The sequence below is a fragment of the Crotalus tigris genome, unplaced genomic scaffold, assembly GCF_016545835.1.
Source record: "Crotalus tigris isolate CLP2741 ecotype Arizona unplaced genomic scaffold, ASM1654583v1 scf7180000017887.1893490, whole genome shotgun sequence".
In the NCBI taxonomy this organism is placed as follows: Eukaryota; Metazoa; Chordata; class Lepidosauria; order Squamata; family Viperidae; genus Crotalus; species Crotalus tigris.
The window spans coordinates 363653-378164 of record NW_024096704.1 but is presented as its reverse complement, the minus strand read 5'-3'; the positions used below and the strand labels follow the sequence as shown (position 1 = coordinate 378164).

The 14512-nt window shown below is 39.3% G+C and overlaps 1 protein-coding gene across 3 annotated transcripts in view; it reads right to left on the bottom strand.

The window, feature by feature from the left end:
- Window positions 1-2537, bottom strand: part of ARHGEF38 (Rho guanine nucleotide exchange factor 38) — a 45191-nt gene extending 42654 nt beyond the window's left edge. Inside the window, exon 1 of one of the 3 annotated variants that reach the window (XM_039343994.1) lies at window positions 2094-2537. In XM_039343994.1, the coding sequence (XP_039199928.1) occupies window positions 2094-2298 (205 nt within the window). In that variant the 5' untranslated portion in view covers window positions 2299-2537. The remainder of the gene's footprint in view (window positions 1-2093) is intronic. The other 2 variants (XM_039343993.1, XM_039343991.1) reach the window with 2 other exon arrangements.
- Window positions 2538-14512: the final 11975 nt, after the last annotated feature.

Sequence of the window (14512 nt, the reverse complement as noted above, 5' to 3'; positions counted from 1 at the left end):
AAGGAGCACTGAGTCTAAATCAGGCAATGTGGCTCAGGGCAAGTTTTTCATCCAGAGGCCTCACTAGAATCTGAACAAATTCTGTGATTTCTCTTCAGGGGCTCAAAATATTTGTAATAACTTATTATGCTAATGGAATTAATTTTACATGTTGTCTTAATCCTCTTGACCTTATTCACATATACTATTAAGTCATAATCCATCAACTACAGTGCATAGAGTAACACATCACTCTACAATCAAAGCAAATAAAAGATTATGGCTTGTTACAAATCTCCATATAGTGTTTATCTTTAGCCCAGTGCAGTGATGAATTTAACTATTACTTTGGAAACCGTGATTTATACCTTTATACTGTATATGAGTAGCCTATGCTAGCTTGTTCAACAAAAGGGTCTCCATACTTTTCCATTCCTCCAATTACTTCATGTGCAGAATAGAGGAGGGATAACCTTTTGTCCTATTTTCCATCTCTATTCTCCTGTCATTATATAAATAAAAGGATTAAAGCTGGAATAAAGCTAGACTAGCTAAAGGCTACTTCTTTTGGGACTGTCCAGTGATTACTCATAGTATTGTTTTCAGCAATGTGGGGAAGTTCTGTGCTTTTGAGATACAGATACAAGAATCATGTAAATTATTTCCCTGTTTATTCCTGCCTTTCTGTCATTAATGGGATTCACTGTAGATCGTATAAAAATAAGAAAATCCTGTATATATTGACTACAGCTGGGAATTGGAAATGGGCAGAAAAACTATTTCCCAATATTAGTTTTCTTTTGCAGCTAAATAGAAGGTAGCCTTAACAAACGAAGCGTCTGGCAATGGTTTGTCACAGGGAAATTCTTCCTGGCTAATTGCTCTGCCAATACAATACAATCCCTTTGCATATAGGGAAATACAGTCTGCATACTATAGGAAGATTCTGCAGATAGAAAGGATGAGCTTTACATCACAGGCTATTGTTTGTCACTGAATTCCACTGTTATTGGGACTATAATGCTTCTGTGAGGTTGCTTTAGGGCAATGTTACAAACCTTTTCAGCATTACAATGTGGTTTTATAACCTACATTCCACCAGTATAGTGAATGCTACACATACACTATTATTTAAGCCACTTTGGCTGCAATCCAGAATGATTATTGTATAGCCTAACCTTTTCATACTGAATTAGGAAAAATCCTTTTTAGGAATAGAAAAAAACCTCCTCTCTTTACAGGTAGTTCTCAACTTATGACCATTTCTTAAGGATTCAAAGTTACAATGGCATTGAAAAACTTACAATGGGTTCATGCACTTATGACTGTTGTGGCATTTCCATGGTCATGTGATCATGAGTTGAGTGCTTGGCAATTGGCATGTATTTACAATGGTTGTAGTGTCCCAGAATTATGTAATCACCATTTATGTCCTTCCCAAGCAAAGTCAATGGAGGAAGCCAGATTCGGCTAACAACAGTGTGATTCGCTTATGGCAAAAATTCAGGTGAGACTCAATTACAGTATCATTTAGCAATGCAAATTCTCGTTTCAATTGTGGTTGTAAATGAGGACTACTTATATATCTATATATGTGTCTATACATACAGTTATTTTAAATTTAGACTTGGACTTGCCTTATTGTGTGAATAACAAATTAGTGTTTTCTTCATTTGTGACCCCAGGGACATAAGCACGGAAAAAAAATCAATATTCTCACTTCACTTAAGATCCAAACATGAACATAACGAAGCAAAACTTTTTCACTTTCCAAGACGAAGCTCCCACCGCTTAGTTCCTATTATTTCATTTCACGTGAAAATAGGGTAATTTGCACCTGTCTAAAATGTGGCTTTAAAGAATTGTATAATTATAAACAAAGTTAATGTGGCCTTTAATTAAAATCTCCCCTTCAGTGTAATGAGATAAACTAAATACCTTTCAAGGTATTTCTATCTTATTGCTCTTTCTGAAACAATAATAAAAATATATTAACTGCCTTAAGTATCTTCCAGGTAGAACACTCTCCTCCTCCTCGTTTCCAAGCATATGGATTACTCCTTAAGAAAAGTAGCTTGATTCTTCCTTCTTCTCCTTCCCCTGCCCAATTTTACCTTGCAATTTCTGGTTGTATTCACTCCTGTCTGACTGGCTCCTCCTCAAGGTTGCAGAGCTGCTGTTGTGGTCTCCTGCAGTGCTGCTCTCCACCACCGTGTCCGTCTTCCTCCTTTCCAGCATGTACAATCTCTGCTTTAGGAAGGTGAGGTTCTTTTTCCTGACCCCCATACTTTCTTTTCCAGTAGGATCTTTGGTTTCCATTTCCAAGCTCGTGTTTCTTGCCCAGATGGTTGGGAAAATAATAATACAAGCAGCTTAGCAGGGAGGTGTGTGTGTGCTTGTTGCGTGGGCAACAGGATCAGCTTCCTTCAAGGAACAGCTGACGTGCTGAAGAGACCCGCATAAGTTCACTTCTTACCTGGCTCACCTGAGTGCCACCTTTACAATCTAACTGGGCTCCACCCCTATGAAGTCATCCTTTAGTACACTGACTGGGGAACCAGACACCTGTTACCTGAGAGATTTGCAGCAGCAGGTATAGCATAGCAGCAGGGACCAGATCTTCCTTATTAACTTCTTTTTAGAAGTGGGCGTTAATGTATTTTCATTTCTCCTTTTTATTTACTTTCTGATAGTTTTTTTTAAAGTTGCAAAATATCTGCTTATTTTTTTTCATTTATGCAAAAAAACAAACAAGGCATGCTTTAAAGACTGCTGGCTAGAAAATCCACCTAAGGCCCTATTTATTTACCCCTGTAGGTAAAATGTATGGAGCCTCTGATGCTATTTCTGCTTGAAGGGTCCCTGTCATGTGGATCAAGCTGAGAGCTTCTCCGTTGTCCTACTTAAGGACTTTATTTAAAAAGTTAATTCTTTGAGGATCAAGGGATTTTGCTGTCAGGGTTGAGCAATAAATCCCCCCCCCCCATATATAAAACATTCAAAAGATGAATTTACCCATTGGGAGGCAGAAAGTCTCACAAGCACCTCTCTTGTCAGGAAATCAAAACAAAAAAAACCCTCATATTGTTTCACCATCCAAGTTACTTAAAAAGAGGGTAACCCTGAAACCCCAGGTGTGGATTCAAAGACCTGGCAGCCAGTTTTTTTCCAAAGAAAGGAGAGAAGTATGAAGTGCCATTTCCCATTTGATCCCCACAAAACCCCAGTCATTCCTTTGATCTTTGTAGGGGAACCATATTTTGAATCTGTATCTCCATGATTTTAATCTGACCCAACATGCCTGACTGTTCTGTAGGACAATTTGCAAAATGAATCAATAACATGGTGTGATCAGGAAAAGCAATGTGGGCAGATTAGGTCAATGAGCTGACCCCTCAATTGTTGATGATGATTACTGTTATTATTTCATTGCCCCCTCTCTGATGGGAACAGTAGTAGTAACTTCATTCAGAAAAAAAAACACTTTGAAATGCTGATTTAGATCAGATTGCTTGAAGCTTGAATAAATGAGGGAGCACTTTTCTCATTAAGAAGCTGAGGACAACATCTCAAACAATGGAACATATTTTCTTCTCTAGTGATGATTCATCCCTTCTATTATTACTTTCAGAAAATGTGTCAGAATTCTTTTAAATTCAGCTTTAAAATCCAGCTTTTCAAATTTATAGCATTTAGTTGTTGTTTTTTTTAACAAACAAAATGAATTCTAATTTCTTACATGAAAGAGTCAGTTTGGTAGAGCAGTTTAGGAACCAGGCTAGAAAGAGCAGACTGTGAGTCCTAGACCTGCCTTAGGCGCAAATGGCCAGTCACTCTCTTTCAGCCTTAAGAAAAAGTCAGTGGTAAACATTTTCTAAAAACCTTGCCAAGAAAACTGCAAGGACTAGTCCAGGGAGTTGCCAGGCGTCAAAACTGACTTGGAGGCATGGCACAACACACACACAAACACACACTTTATATAATACTTCACTTTTAAAAAGAAAGACTACAAATGTTTCAAATATATTAAAGTATAGTTTGAGTTGTTTCAATTTTCTCCAACTTGATTTATAGAGAATTGCCATAACATAGATTGCCTTCTTCTACCCTACCTTCTAACTCTTGACTGATGTGATGAGGCTAGATTGATTTGGATCTCATTACTAGGATGAAAGAGCACTAAGAAATCTCACTGTAATCTAATCTAGGAAACTGCAAATAAATATCATGGAAAAAGGATGACAAGAAAACTGCATGGATGTATCCACAATGTCAGCAGTAACTGAGCTTGGCTACAAGAAGACTTACCTTGCATTATTTGTCTTCCTTTTAAATGTTTGTGCATAGGATCTAAAAAGGCCAGGGCTGACCATTTTGTAGGTATACAAACATCAAGATATCTGAATATCTTTTCCAAGGCCTTCATGGCTAGTCTGCAGGGTATTTCTTGATTGCTTGTTCCTTTACTATTGATTGTTGATCCTAAAAGATGCCATAGATTATGAGATCCCTGGGATCACAATAGAGGGGCTCCTCAGGAGAAAAAAGGCTGGGAGTCATTTGCGACCTTCCCAATTGGTTTCCCTATTGCAGGGGTCTTCAACTTGGCCCTTTTATGACTTGTGGACTTCAGCTCCCAGAATTCCTCAGTCAGGCATGCTGGCAGAGGAATTCTGGGAGTTGAAGTCCACGTCATAAAAGGGCCAAGTTTGAAGACCCCTGCCCTATTGACTTTGTTTGTAAGAAACCATCAGGAAAGGTCACAAATGGCAAATACGTCAGTGAGGGGATGCTGTGAAAGCCAGAATCTGAGGATTCGTCACAAGTACTCCTCATTCAGCTCCATTATAACTTTAAATGGTTGCTGAATGAGCACTCATAATCCAAGGACTACCTCTAAAAACGCTTATTAAAAAAATGAAGAAGGAACAGTATTTTACAAATGAAGACGAATATACGTGTCCCAGGATAGTGTTGGAGCCCATCCCCAGGGAGCTTCTCTCTAGAGAAGATGGGCTCCAGAATGAGTTCAAAAGCTTGGAAGAGAAAACTTCTGGTCCCAATGACTTACCCACAACACTGAGGGAAGTCAGCTCCCCAGAGAAGGAAATATTAAAAGGGCAGAAAAATATATTTCCTCCAAAGGATTTTAAAGGCAGAAACCAACCCTGCCCCCAAGTCTCTCTGTCCCAAGCAGAAGCCAGCCCTGTACAAATGCAGATATAAACCATCAGAAAGGCCCCAGCTAGGAGATCAAGAAGACAAAGACACCTAAAATCTGCATACCCCACCCAAACTCTAGGAGTTATTAGCCCCATCACCAGGGAAGCAGGATATGATAATAGGATTAGCCCATCACCATCAAGAATACCAGAAAGGCATACCCAGACTCAGGTCAGAATACATGACACAGGAAATACAAAGCCTAAAACAGGAACCTATTCCAAACAAAAAGCTTCAGAGGTTATAAAAACCTATTTCCCATATGTACTCGGCCTTCTTTTTCTCTCCTCTTTCCTACAAGAACCATCTTTCTGCCTCTTCAATAAACTGCAACCTTCTTTCTAAAGCAGTCGCCATGTTGTTTATTTATCCCCAGCTTGGATGAACCAGGATGAAGACTTTTCCTTCAACAACACTATCCTGGGACACATACATTTGTCTCCATTTGTAAAAAGCTGTTCCTTTTCATTTTTTTATCTCTTGAGTAATAAACAATGTGATTTTTCTGACAAAGTTGTCGAATTCTAGTCCAACTCAATTTGCCAATTTCTAAAAATGTGAATATGCAGTTGTTGCATTTCATCTGTTGCTGTGTTGAGTTTCCCTGTGCTAATACTTCTTACATTCCATGTTCCTACTGTAATTCGATCTTTGCAGCTTCAGGTTTTCTTTTCCTGTATGGCAACAACAGTACCTAGATGACCTGAAGGCTTTAATCTAGCCACATTATAAACACCACTAGTACTCTGAAATTTTTTTAGCTCTTCCTTTATGTTGAGGGCCATCCAACCTGACGGGCCCATCATCTGCATTCTATCAATCATTTCATATTACAGGTGGTCTTCAACTTACAATTGAGCCCAAACTTTCTATTGTTCTTTTGCCTCATTTTACGACTTTTCTTGCCAGTTGTTAAGTGAATCATTGCAGTTGATAAATTACTAACCCCGTTGTTAAATGAGCCTGGGTTCCCCATTGGCTTTGCTTGTGAGAAGGTCGCAAAAGGTGATCAAGTGCCTTTGGGGCACAGCAAGTCATAAATATGAACCAGTTGCTAAGCAACTGAATTTTGATCACATGACCATGGGGATGCTGCGAAGGTCGTAACTGTGGAAAAAAGGTCATAAGTCACATTTTTCAGTGCCATTGTAACTTTGAACAGTCACTAAACGAACAGTTGTAAGTCAAGGACTACCTGTATTTATGCATGTGGTAATCCTGATAAAAATACAGGAGTGGTTTAATATTGCCTTCTCCAGTGAAGTATGGATAGATGTCTTTACCATTGTTGTTAAAGTGATCCTCTTTCTCTAGAACCTTCCCATATGGCAGCTGCCCAGTATAGGTGCCTGCTTGCTTTGGCTCAGCAGCTGGGATCACCTTCACGCCTTTGGTTTGAATATATACTGGGAACATATACTCTTGGCATACCGTGTGGGTGTACTTTGATCACCCCTCTGAGGAACACACACACATACACCATGAGATGGCATACCAGGACTTGGGGGAGGAGGTTAGGTTGTAAGGCAGAGTAATAATGATGATGGTGTTTTTAGAAAGATTAATTGATAAGTTCAGGACAGTCAGGTATAGGCCTCACCAGCCTTTGAATGACAGGTTGGCTGTTAGACTACATAAAATAACTTTTAAAAAAAGAATATGGGGGAACATTAAAATTTAATTAAACAGGAACATAATTACATTTAATTAATTTAATGTGTTTTGTAATTAATTACTTTTGTAATTCAATAATATAGAATTTGCCAATTAAATCCTCAACATAACCACACTGTTACTGTGAGGCTTCAGCCGGGTGGATACTCAGATTCAAGGATCTCTTGATAAGCTACCTTGGTTACATATTAGGAAAAGGTAAAGGTTTCCCTGTCAATCGTGTCTGACTCTAAGACATGGTGCTCATCTCCATTTCTTGGCTGAGGGAACTAGTGTTTTCTGAAGATAATTTCCGTGGTTATGTGGCCAGCATGGCTATATGCCAAAGGCGCACAGAACACTATTAGCAAAGTCATAATAAGAGCAGAAAACCTACAGATGTAAGCTACTAGTTTCAAGCGTCTATATGGTTGTCCTGAGATTCATATTGTACACCTTTTTCTCCTCCTGTGCATATTGAGAGACCCAAAGCTGACTAATTCTCTGTGAGACTTAGAGCAACAGCCCTATGATTTTCCAGCCCTCTGCTTCTGATCTAGCCTGTTCCAGCCATAGTATGCTCACTGAACCTTATACCTCACATCTTAGTTGATTCCTAGGTTAAAAATAAATTAAGTTGCAAATGAGCAAAAAAAAAAAAAAACCCTCTACTAGTTCTCTCAAACACATACTGTACTCTCTCAGATATGCAAACAATATACACGTACACCACAAATATAGAGGCTTCAGCAGAATGAGGCAAAGAGATGTCAGGCTATAAGTTTGTTGGTGGTGGACAATGAAGCTTGGGAGAACATAGAAGCCACATATCCAGCATTCTGGCTCCTATATCATCTACATCAAGGGTGTTTGCAGAGGATGGTCAGAAAGTCATAATCTGTGGAGTGAAACAGTGCAATCAAAGTGCTGCCCGCTTTTTATGTGCATCACACATGTGCATTCTCATCATTCCAGGCTGAGTTGCATGAACTCCTTGGAGTAGAAATATGGACAAATATTAATGACTCTGGTACCTCAGTTGCATTTAAGCAACATATAATATTCTGCAATATCATACTCAAGTTTATTCAGAAATAAGTCCTACAGTTTTTAGCAGAGCTTGTTATTTTACTTTATTCATGTTCATTCAGAAGTAAGCACCGTTGATTTCAATGGGATTTAGTACCTGATAAACTAATGGCCAGGATTTCTTAGGATATTTGTATTATTTTTGTCATAGATATGTCATTTACTAGAAAAAGTAAATATGCATAGTGACTGAAATTTATTACCTATTTTCAAATTTGTCTCTTATGCAAATGATGCTTGCCAGTCCAGTTCATAAATCTGGCTTCAGTGATTGCAAAGGAGGAAAGAAGGGAAAGGGAGAAGTGGCAGTTCAAATGCCTGAAGCCAGAATATCAAGTTCTTTTATTCCAGCAAATCCTCCACACTTGCCCCCTATTTTGCATCTTTATTTTTTTAAAAAAAATAATTTTATTTTTATTTTCAAAGTTAAAATGCAAACTCCAAAAGGGAACAAGAACAAAACTACACAAAGCAAAAATGTGCATAAAAACAAAAGAAGAAACATACACATAGATCAGTGGTGGTGAACCTATGGCACTGGTGCCAGAGGTGGCACTCGGAGCCCTCTCTGTGGGCACACATGTCGTTGCCCCAGCCTTGCCTCCCCGTGACCCCCTCATCAGCAGCCCCCCTGGAGAAGAGTCGCCCCCAAGCATGCCCCACGTGGAGCAGCACAGCCAAGGACATGGCAGACAGGCAGTGTAGACAAGACTCTGCCCTCACGCCCCATCGCATACAGTTGATGTTGCAGGGTGCAGAGGGTGTGGCCGCCATGGCGCTGTTGGGCTGCCTGGACGATCTGCGACTGGGCCTTGGAGATGGTGAGTGGCCCTGCGGGCAGGCGGGGTGGGGTGGGGGCGGGGCAGGGGGTGGAGAGGAGGTGGGGCCAATTTTTGGGCACTCGGTGTCTAAAAGGTTCGCCATCACTGATATAGATGGTCGATCCAAGTTGAATACTGGTAAGTGTATTGCAAAGCAGGTCTACAATTTATACACTTCTACAGCTCCATTTACCCAACCAAGCTGACCTCCCATCTATATACTATAAAAAAGAACAATGATCAGGTAAACCCAACAGGAAAGCTAACCTGATTTTGCATCTTAATAGATTCCACTGTATCTAAACAGTAAGAGTCTCTTGACCACTCCCTCCACCCTTTTTCACTTTGGAAATACTGTTCCAGGATTTTAGCTTGTTCTCACTAGACACAGATAAGACCCCAAAGAGTCGGGCTAAAGATAAACCCATTATGATAGGAAAATAGGAAAAGCTCATTTTACTATTTTTTGCATGTGCTAGTATATATAAATCTTTGTAGAAGATTATATTTTCATTTTGCACAGAAAGTGACCCTTGAACAGGTACAAATGAACATCAACTGGCAGAGGGAATGGACTTAAAACATCAGAAATAACAGATGCTTGTCGTTGGGGAAGAGTAATAAAATAACCATTAACCAGCTAAACAAATTACTAGGAATGGAAAATAAGATGCAGTACATTGAACAATGCATTTACCGGCTTCCACAAAATAATCATATTTCAGAGTGAGACTATAAATCCATACGCAAGAATATATTGTCTTCCCATTAATTTCAGCCCCACTGATGATGCTTATATAAATGTTCAAAACAGGATTTTTTTTCTCCCTAAGTGCAGAAACAGGTGCTAAACTCCACACAGAAAATATTGGTAATATGTTCCTAAGCAACGCTATTAGAAGCCTATCAGTTGCAATTGTTCTATGGCCCTATACTGATCATTATCTGTATCTCCACTGCCAAAAGCATTATAGTGCTTCCAGTTGTTGTTGAATAAACCAAAGGTTCCTTGTTCTTTGAAAGGAACTGTTTCAATACACGCTATTAAAAATAACCTTTTGTGTGATTTAATTTTTCAAAGTAATTCTAGTCCAGTGATTCCATTTGCAAAATTAGATACAATCATAAAAAAGTCTAATGATTATTTAGGGCAGCCCAACAGAGCATGGAAATATAAAGAAAGAGACTTCTCTTTCCACAGTGAAAGGTTTTACCTTACTTTCTTAAGATATAGGAAGGTTTTCAATTTGAGCAGTTTATTAATTGCTGGATTGAGGTTACTGCTCCAGCATATGATTCAATCAAGTGATATACCTTAATTGTCTGTTTAAAGTTTGCAAAGGACAAAACTCAAACAAGCAAGGTCTACAGTTCCCAGGAGAAGTAATGCACATTTTTTAGGCTTCTGTGAAAAAGGACTTGTATGTTTACCCATATACAAGAACTGAATGTATTGTATATATATAGACAGAAGGTGATCTGATTATCAAAATAAACAACAAAGGAAAGAAAGACATTAGATCATGGGTGTCAAACTCGCCTTGTATCGTGACATATCACAACATATTGCGACTTTTTTCACATTGCTGGAGCTGGGGTGGGCGTGGCCTCCGCATGATGCAACTGATCCAAGGGCCAGCAGTTTGACACCCCTGCATTAGATGTTGAGAGGCAGAGAGAAGCAGGGAACCAAATTACCTCAAAAAACTTAATGGAACATTTTATTAGTAGAGCTTTCAAAAACAAAAAAACCTTGGGAAAGGAGTACTAAAAAAGCAAAGCTACTAAAAGATGATGCAAACTTATTTCTGAATTACTGAAAATCTGCACTTGCAAGAATGCAATATGCGTCTATGTGTGTGTGAAAGAGAATGTATACTTAGCTCTTTCTATAAACATTTTTGAAACAGCATAGGGATAGCAGCTGCCTTAAATTCTCCCACTGACTTACAGAAACCAAAGAGGACATTTCTTTCCAGTCAGTTTTGACCTCTCATGAGTTTCTTTGGAACAATACAGCACGGCTGGCCATTGCTTACTCCCATAATTTTTTTCAATTGTCTAACCCTGGAATTTCCTAATGTTCCCTTGTCCAAGTAATAGCTAGGTATGACTTGACTTAGTTTTTTATAATCAGCCAAGATCTGATAGGTACTATCGCCTATTGGGGAATACACATTTAATATTTTAAGTCCTTTTAACAGATTGTGTCCATATTCCTAATTTCTAGGTTTAAATCCTGAGTTGAATGCAGTTCCCAAGTCCACAGCTACAACATTCTTCAATGTTTAGCAGGTATTGCAATAGCATGCACTATGTGCTAATGCAGTATGTACCATTACAAATTAGCAGTTTTATTACTGTTGTATGCAACCTTTCTGGGACAAACATTCATGTGATTCATCTAATTTCAAGCGAAGAGAAATCAAACCTGAAGCACATCATTTAAGTACATATCTGGATTTTAGATTTTAGATCAGTCTGCACAGCTTTCTGCTTTTCACATGTAGATATAGAATTGTTCTGGACAGAATTGTTCTGTATGAATAAAATCCTGATCCAGATTAATGACTCAGGCTGGCTGGTTGTTTTTCTATGGCCTTGCTATATTTTCTTTCATTTTTGTCATTAATAGAATTAAATGCTTATAAAACTACGTTACATATGAAATTTTCCGCCTTTTTTAAAAAAATCATTTTTTAAAAAAAATATATAATTCAAGGTGGAAAACATACCTGATACTCCTGCCTCCTATTTCCTCTGCAAAAAAAAAAAAAAAAAACCTTGAGGGGAGTTGGATTGAGAATGACTGGCCCAGAGTTACACAGCTGACTTCCATGCCTAACATTCTGAGTCTTCTAGTTTCTAGGCCAGGACTTTAACCAGTACACCAAGCTGCCTTTTTTTGTAAGACGCTAAGAAAAAGACGCAGGCATGTCTTGAGCAGAGGTTTGAAGCTGCGGGACACAGTTTGACAATCTCTGAGTTTATTGCTTCTTATATACTTGTTACATACACCAGCTTAACCATTAGATGCTGACAAAGGTTTCTTCATTGGAAAATGTCTTCATGTAAGCAACTATTTTCTAGTAACACATTACATGATCAAAGACCAGGTAAGAACAAATACAGGTAGATCAAAAGGAGAAAGAACTGACAAAGACAGGAAGAAACAGGAAGGAACTTAAGCATATTATCTGTTTAGGTAGGTGAGGCATTAAGTCAAAAGTGGATGACCTTCTGGCTGCTTCATTAGGACAAAGGGTATCAAAAGGTTATGAGGTTTGGGGGGGGGGGAAGCACGGCAGTTTGCTGCGCGTGCATTTTCCCCCACATTTTTTCTCTTCTGAAATGGGAGTAGATATACTTTTGTTTAGCAACACTACTTTTCTGATAGGAAAGGTAGGCAATTGTTGCCTAAACCAACCTAATTCAATTTGCAGCAGTTACCACATAGTGAAATCAAAGGAAGCTTTCCTTACAGCCCCAACAGGTCCCATCAAAATAAACTGCAAATTACTAGAATTAAGCTTTTTTTTTTTTTTTTTTTTAAAAGTATTAGGTACTGGTGGTCAGAGATGTCTTGTTCAAGACAACACAATCTCTGCAGCTGCCTACAGTATCTATGCAACAAATTTGTTACAAAGTCCTCTCCACTTCCTTTTTGAGGAAAAACAGCAGAATTACAAGCTTGCATTTTTGCATCAAACCTCAATGGTATGTCAGCTGATAATCTCTTGATGGTAGCCAGATATCACGAAGTCAAGACTGTTTTCACTACCAGGCCTAGAAGGTCAGTGTTCAAGAAATGTTCCATTTTAATAGATAGTTCAGGTCTGGGTACAGTATCAAGTATTGAGAAGGAATATTTAGCTGTTACATGATGTGGCTATCTTGCTTTTTGGTCAATTCCAAAATGGAAGATATTTCCCTGTTTGAACTTTTGTAACTGGCAGAAATTATCAGAACTTGTGAGTAGTACTCCATTTGCCAATTGTCATGAGTTCAGCAGAAGGATGTGTCTTGGCTTGGCCCTTGATGTTGGCTGATCAGTTTCTGATTAAGTTCTAACATGGTTCTTTTCTTTGGCCATGGCCACTACTAGTATATGGTGATCATAAGTCACTTTCACAGAATTGGGCATGATCCATAATTACATGCTGCATTACTTTCCTCTTTATCCTGCTGCTGTCTAGTTTGTTGCTGTATGCTCTGACAAAATTGATGAAGACGCTATTCCTTTTATTTGATTTCTGTTTTTTCTTAAAAGGCAGCACAAAAGGCTAGAGTTTTCTCCACAAGCCAGGAAGAAGACTTCAGCTCTGCTTTTTAGCCAGAAGAGTTGACCTTTTTCTGTTGACTCCATCTTCAGTGACCTAGAGTGCAATGTTAGCTCAACAGTGTGTGGTCCTCTCCATTGTGGTTTAATAGCCAAGGTTTATGGCATAGTACGCTACGCGAATCTAAACACATCAAATTTGCAGATGACACTAAACTGGCAGGAATAGCCAACACCCCAGAAGACAAGCTCAGGATCCAAAAATATCTTGACAAATTTGAACAATGGGTCCTATCCAACAAAATGAGTTTTAATGTGGAGAAAAGCAAAGTTTTACATTTAGGCAGGAAAAAAAATCAAAGGTTCAAGTACAGATTAGGCGAGACTTGGCTCAAAACAGTAACTGTGAGAGGAACCTTAGAGTCCTAGTGGACAATCACTTGACTATGAGCCAGCAGTGTGCAGCAGTAGCCAAAAAAGCTAATACAATCCTGGGTTGTATAAACAGAGACATATAATCAAGATCACATGAAGTATTAGTACCAATTTATAAAACCCTAGTGAGACCACACCTGGAATATTACAACCCATTTTGGTCACCATACTACAAAAAGGATGTTGAGACTTGGAAAAAGTTCAGAGAAGAGCAACTAAGATGATCAAAAGCCTGGAGACTAAAACATATGAAGAACTGCTGCAGGACTTGGGTTTGACTAGTCTAAAGAAATAGGGACGACATGGGCTGCCACAAAGAAGAGGGGTCAAATTATTCTCCAAAGCACCAAAGATCAGAACAAGAAACAATGATTGGAAACTGATCAAGGAGAGAAGCAACCTGGAATTAAGGAGAAACTTCCTAACAGTGAGATCAATTAACCAGTGGAACAGCTTGCCTTCAGAAATCATGGGCGCTCCATCACTGGAGGTTTTAAAGAAGAGACTGGACAGTCACTTGTCTGAGATGGTATATTTTCCTATTTGAGCAGGGGGCTAGACTAGAAGACCTCCAAGATCCCTTCCAGCTCTATTCTATTCTATATCACCCACATCACTAATTAAATGGGACCAGGAGGGTTTCCCCCCCCCCCCTTTCTTAAGCGATACAATCTGACATTATATGTGGGAAATGCCGTTCAAGCAAAAAAGGGTTGCTGGTGAGAGATGCCAGCTTTTTTGCGTGCTTCGTCTGCAGCTCCTGACTGCGGGATCAGGACACCAGAATGCAACTTGGGCTCCACGCAGCCCACACAAACTCTAGGACAGCGTGGCGAAAGAGACTGAAGCTCCTGCACCAACGAAAGGCGCAGATGTTTCCAATCTTTCACTGCCAAATAGTGTCCCTGCCTCCCCCTTCTCTTCCCGCCGGTTGGCAACGCCTCGAACTCTGCTCTCCTTGCATGTCTGCCCAGTTTTCCTGGCTCGATCGGAAAGTAACCCACACGGCGATAACGCCTGAGGATTTGCTGGG